This window comes from Cyprinodon variegatus, unplaced genomic scaffold (assembly GCF_000732505.1).
Source record: "Cyprinodon variegatus isolate N-32 unplaced genomic scaffold, C_variegatus-1.0 Scaffold1262, whole genome shotgun sequence".
Lineage (NCBI taxonomy): Eukaryota > Metazoa > Chordata > Actinopteri > Cyprinodontiformes > Cyprinodontidae > Cyprinodon > Cyprinodon variegatus.
The window spans coordinates 192,878-198,718 of record NW_015151715.1 but is presented as its reverse complement, the minus strand read 5'-3'; the positions used below and the strand labels follow the sequence as shown (position 1 = coordinate 198,718).

Genomic DNA, 5,841 nt, shown 5'->3' with positions numbered 1-5,841 from the left:
GGTCGTCCAAAGCCTGAAGCAGCACTGAGGAGGATTTTTTTTTTTTTATTTGTGTGGCACTCCCTTTACCACATTAGAAGAATGAGGGGAACAAAAAAAAAAAAAAAAAAGCTTGGTGCCGTCCCTTAAATAGATCACAGAGAGGCCGACCATCAGACCACCAGGGCCTCTGTTTTACATTTAATACGCTGCTTGAAGATGCAGCACCGTTTCCAGGTGCACAGCCACTCTTTAGGTCATTGATGATGTTGCTGTAGTTAGTCAAAGTTCCTAATAATTCCTTCCATTAAGTGTTTGGGATCTTCTTTTATTCAGGAACTGAAATGTAATCTTAATTATTCCACCCACATTGCAGTGTGGTAAGCCCTCACCATGATGGTGCCGTTACCATGTTTGAGAGAAGGGGCTTTGTTTTTAAGTCTTTAAAAAAAAAAAAGGCTTACTTTGACGCTAGCAATAGCCAGAAAGCACAGATTTTACTGTCGTCAGACTACGAATCTGCTTTCCATGCGGGCAGCTGCATGAACCAGTCCAGTTAGAAGGTGTTGGTTGTAGATAAATGGCCGGTTTGATGCTAGGATCACCTCTCAGTGCTGGTTCTTTATTTTTAAAGTGCTTGATGGAGATGTGTCTTAAAAAAATGAACAATTCTTTGGGGAAAATATTATTGAGATAATTGGCAATGTAACAAGTTTAGATGCTTTGTGACTCCTGAAGTGAATAAAGAAGCCCTGTAATTAAGAAAACATCCCAAATTGCTCTAAATGTGGGGGTTTGAATGGAACTCAAAGGCTCTCCTAAGCCTCCAACTCCTGAAGAAAGAGCGCTCTATTCTGCCAGAAGAGCCAGATCCGGTGGAGTTTCCCTTTAATAACAGACGCATGAGTGGATGAGCAAACAGCCTGGCATGGGGAGCCGGGTTCGAGCCGCGTGAAAATCCCCTAGGTGGTGCGAACGAGAGGATTTACAAGTGTTGACACTGCGTGGAGTTGGGTTTCAGGGACACATCCTCCTGGAATGCCGTCGTAAACACTAAGCGTTTTCTTAAACCCTCTGTGCAGGCACCTGCGTGAAGTGTGGGAAAGGCGTGTACGGGGCGGATAACGCCTGCCAGGCTCTGGATCACCTCTATCACACTCGCTGCTTCACCTGCGTATCCTGTGGTGAGTTTTCCTGCAGAATCACTGTCACACCCTTCATTTATAATAACCTCTTTTTAAATTATTTCATAAAATGTTGACCTCCTCTGCAGGACGCACCCTGAGAAACAAGGACTTCTACAATGTCAACGGCTCTGTGTACTGTAAAGAGGATTACATGGTGAGGGTTGGGGTCAAGGCGTGTTTTATCATCCTCCACCCTTTGCTTTTTTCAGCCGCCGTTAATCTGCGTTTTTGTTTTAATTGCAGTTTTCGGGATTCCAGGCGGCTGCTGAGAAGTGTAGCGTGTGTGGTCACCTCATTCTGGAGCAGGTGAGGGAGGGGGGGTTTCCCATTCACACCCACAAACATTTAGCTTAGATTTTAAAAGAATCCACCAATCTAGTTAGGGTTCTTGTTTTTTATGCATTTAATTCATCCCATGTTTTCTCATAATTCCTTTTGAAGACCTCTCCTGAGGACGGAGAAATGTGCTGACGTCCCTCTGTTGGCACTTCTTTGGTTTCCCACGATAAGATTTTCTCTGGAATGTTTGCCTTGGCTTTTTGGTAAATAGAGTAATGAGGCTGAGCGGTGATTAACTGTAGATTTTATTTATTTTTTTCCTACCTTATATGAACCACATAATACTTATAAATAGAAGTCGGCCTGTGAGCCGCGGGAACTGCTCTTCACACGAGGGGTTCCAGGGATAAAGATGTTTATCTCAGTCACTTGGAATTAAAGGGACATTTTTCCTCAGTCCTCTTTAAAAAAAAAAAAAAAAGATATTCCCAGGATTTATTTCCTACCGCATTGTTTAAAATCTCTGACCTTACATTCCTCCTCTATCTATGCTTCCTCTTGGTGTCCTTCCTTTTATTCCTTCCCTTCATCCTTTCCTCTCCTGTATGTTCTGTCTTATCCGTCCAGCCTTGCCCCTAAAAAGGAATGAGAATTCAGGAAAGTTAAGTTTGGAAAAACATGAAAATATTTTAAATGCATTGGTCTGATTGAAGCTGACCCTTTATTTATTTATAACACAGATGTGACCTTTTCCAGAGTTCTAGCTCATTAGCTCTACATGCATTTTTTTAACACACTAGGTTTCTGTTAGCACATGTTGGAATTGCACATTTAAGGTGTATTTATATCCTAATAACTGTTGCTTAAGGCGGTATGATCTGTGAGATGTATTAGCAAACTAACCTGAACCCAGTTTTAAGTAGTCAAAGAAAACACCCACACATTGATAAAAGCAATTTTTTCCCCTTTTCCTCAGATAATAATTTCCGTTTGTGTTCAGATCCTGCAGGCTGTTGGAAACTCCTACCATCCCGGCTGTTTCCGCTGCGTGGTTTGCTCCAAGGCTCTGGACGGGGTGCCCTTCACTGTGGATCAGAACAGCAACATCTACTGCGTCGCTGACTACAACAAGTGAGGCACAAGAGTTGATTGTTTTTCTATACTTTTATTTTTGCAAGTTTGATGCATTAGAGATGAAGTCTTTGTTTTTTTTTTTCTATGGCAGGTTTATATTTTTTGTTACAGCAAATAAATCTCCTTATGTTACATTTGCAGGACTTTTGCTCCAAAGTGCGCTGCCTGTTTGCAACCCATCTTACCGACTGAAGTGAGTAGCCTCTTATGAGTAATCTGTTATGTTTTAACTTTTTTTTTTGTGCAGATTTTCCTATTTTCAGTAGTGTTTTTAGCAGTATCGTTTAGGAATATGTGAAAGAGAAGGAAATGATGATGATGCTACATTTAAACGCAGCCAACAAAGATAAAAGCAGAGATGGTAAACTCTTCAGCTGAAGGATTTAAAAGCTCCCAGTTCAGCGGGAAGCAGTTATTATTAGGGGTAAACTAGTTCTTAGCACGGTTCATTGAATGATTCAGACCTGCTATTACTAGCATAATTGTTAGCTACAGCCCTTCTTTGCATTAAGCTAATGGTCCACATCGTATCTTTTAGGTTTCCCATAGCAACATATTTTGTCTGTGTGCTTTTACAGGGTTTCTGCGGATCATTAAAAGTCATTAAATTGTTATTTTTTAAATTAAGGCCTTAATTAGCATTTAAAATGCTTTATAAAATTTTTTTTTTTTTCAAATATACCAGATTTAACTGGTTTCACGTGTTTGCGTGGAGCTGCTTCTGGTTGATCCTAAAGCCATAAGTGCGGAACAGAAGCTCGAGGCACAGAAAAAGATAGAGAATTAGAAAATGCAACTTTTAAAATAAGTGGCTGGAAAACGAGAAATTCGGGACATGGCTGCAGCGTGTGGATGGTAAAGATTACAAAGGATTTGGCTGTGTTTTTATATATATACATATATACATTAAAATGATTTCTCAGAGCATTAAAAGAGCATTAAAATGCATTAAATTCCTGCATAAACCCTGTTTTAAATTAATGGCTCTATATGACATATCTATATAGAATTATTTTTCTTGTATGATGTTGTATGGGGGTTAACAATTGTTTCTGACTTTCTGCTAATTATTATTGTAGATATTGTAGATAAATAAAAGAACAGTGGAGCTTAAGGAGCAGGCAGATATTTGATTTATGAAAGCAATTCCGGTAACCATTTTCTCAGCTGAGAAACTGATTACAAAAAAATTAATAATCCTGCTCCTGTAAAATTGTCTTTTTTTTTGTCAAGAAAACAATCTTGTTGTATACTGCAGCAGATAAGTATGCTTTGTTGAGCCAGACAGTTACACTCTGATTAGGCTTCATTTGTATTAGATTGCTTAAAATGACTTTCCTTCCAGATCGTTTGTAGATTCCTACATGAATCTGCTCATTTAATCATGTTATTAAACCCTTAACTATATTTTTCTTCCTCCAAGTGCCTATGAAACTTCTAGTTCATTTTCAGTTTCTAACATTGAACTGAAGTCGGTTTTATGCTCTTGTGCACAACAATTTTTTGGAGAAATTAAAGGAAAAAAATCAGATCAAAGATAATAAAAATAATCCAAAAGGTTATTAAAATTCAGGTTCCAGGGAATGTGTGTAATCTCCCTTTCTAAGTGAGTGAAGGTGCTCCAGATTATTGCAGCTCTGTGACCTTTCGTGTCGTCTCCCAGGGCAGCGAGGAGATCCTCAGGGTTGTGTCTATGAACAAGGACTACCACTTCGAGTGCTACCACTGTGAGGTGAGTTATCCTTCAACAAAAGGCTTCTCCTTTCCAGGAATGTTATGAAACAGAGAAACGACTGAGCTGGCTTCCCTTCCCCTCTGTGCGCATTCCTGTTCTTATCCGAGTATTTTGTTTTTTCTTCCTCTCTCTCTCTCTCTCAGGAGTGTGGCAAGCAGCTCTCTGATAAGCCCGGCTCTCAGTGCTTCCCTCTGGACTCTCATCTCCTTTGCCACTCCTGTCACATGAGCAGAGTGTGTGGCACTCACAGCGCCCCCCCGACACACTGAGCTGACTGCTCCAGCTGTGGAGTTTTCCTTTTTTTGTTTTTCTTTTTAAAGGATTCATCAATACATGTTCTCAGTCTCTTGTGTATCTTTTAAAAATGAAACTGCTGATGTCGAGACATTTCATTGGTAACATTTCATGTCTGATTGGTTCGTCACACGTGCTGCCTGCTGTACTCTAGTTTAAAAAAAAGGGAACAAACTACTGCTTTTTAACCCCGGTGTTGCTACTGTTTGCTGTAGAAGAACAAAAGGGATTTTTTTTTCCTTTTTGCTGAATTATGTTGTACATACATTATGACTAGCAAACTTTTGCACTTAAATTTGACTTTACTGTAAGTTGTGTTACATGAATCTGTGCAAGCTGAAGAGAAACAGTAACTTCTTGTACATTAAGTATTTTTTATTTTTTTTGCGTTTGTGCTCAGATTGTGTACTTACAGAGACTGGTCACAATTTCAATAAAAGCAAATGTTAACAGATGGTGAATGGTCACCGGATCTAATCATTTGCATGTACTGGCACCCCTTTACGAAATATGGAAATGAAAACCTTAAAGGATTATTCATTTACTGCAGATGCGTAAACTATTTGAAATATTTAAACTCTACAACTAAAGTTTGATTTGACCTTTGTCATACCTCATCCAATGTAGATATCCTGAGCTATTTTCTATTTAAAGCTGCTATAGGCTTAGACTGCTGGATGACATAGGGACCACTTTTGATCATTTTGTTTCTACCTCTATTCTCCATTCCTCCATTCTGCAGTCTTTAATTTACCTTATAACTTTGTATCTCTCTGCTGTTTCTCATAGTAGCTTCATCTGGTCTGTTCTGACTCCATCCAAGAGATGTCAGCTGTGCTGCTGCTATTAAAACCTTTGTATATAGATGTTGGCACTTAGCCTGTTTCTCTGACTAACTGTATGTGCTCTCTCATTCTCTTACATGGGAATAGGCTGAGCGTTTGTGTGCCTAGCTGGGCTGTAGAGCTTCAGAGTTACCTTTTGTATGTCTGCTTCTCTGTCCTTGAACCTCAGACAGCCTCTGCAGAAGTCTGCTCACATGTAGCCTGGTTCTGCAGGTTTCCTCCTATGAAAAGGGAGTTTTACCCCCCCACACTGACCCTGCATGCATGCTAGGTGTGAGGGATTGCTGAAGAGTCGACGAAAAATGCAATCAATCGTTGCATTAAGCTCTTGCAGGTGGAGCATGTCTTGCAGGTCAAAGCCTGGACACAGTCATCTGGTTTTGCTTGA

The 5,841-nt window shown here is 39.9% G+C and overlaps 1 protein-coding gene across 1 annotated transcript; it reads left to right on the top strand.

The window, feature by feature from the left end:
* The first annotated feature begins 509 nt into the window (after positions 1-509).
* LOC107102484 (LIM domain-containing protein ajuba-like) lies at positions 510-5,326 on the top strand. Its single transcript, XM_015401810.1, has 7 exons — positions 510-1,163; positions 1,253-1,320; positions 1,410-1,472; positions 2,446-2,576; positions 2,721-2,772; positions 4,243-4,311; positions 4,458-5,326. Exons 2-7 carry the CDS (start codon positions 1,318-1,320, stop codon positions 4,581-4,583), a joined length of 444 nt encoding a protein of 147 aa, XP_015257296.1. The 5' UTR covers positions 510-1,163; positions 1,253-1,317; the 3' UTR covers positions 4,584-5,326.
* The last annotated feature ends 515 nt before the right edge of the window (positions 5,327-5,841 follow it).

What these genes read in the sequence shown, in the direction of transcription:
- LOC107102484 (XM_015401810.1), top strand. An exon ending in AACCCATCTTACCGACTGAA is followed by an intron (nt 2,773 to 4,242) that starts GTGAGTAGCCTC and finishes GTCGTCTCCCAG; the next exon opens with GGCAGCGAGGAGATCCTCAG. An exon ending in TCGAGTGCTACCACTGTGAG is followed by an intron (nt 4,312 to 4,457) that starts GTGAGTTATCCT and finishes TCTCTCTCTCAG; the next exon opens with GAGTGTGGCAAGCAGCTCTC.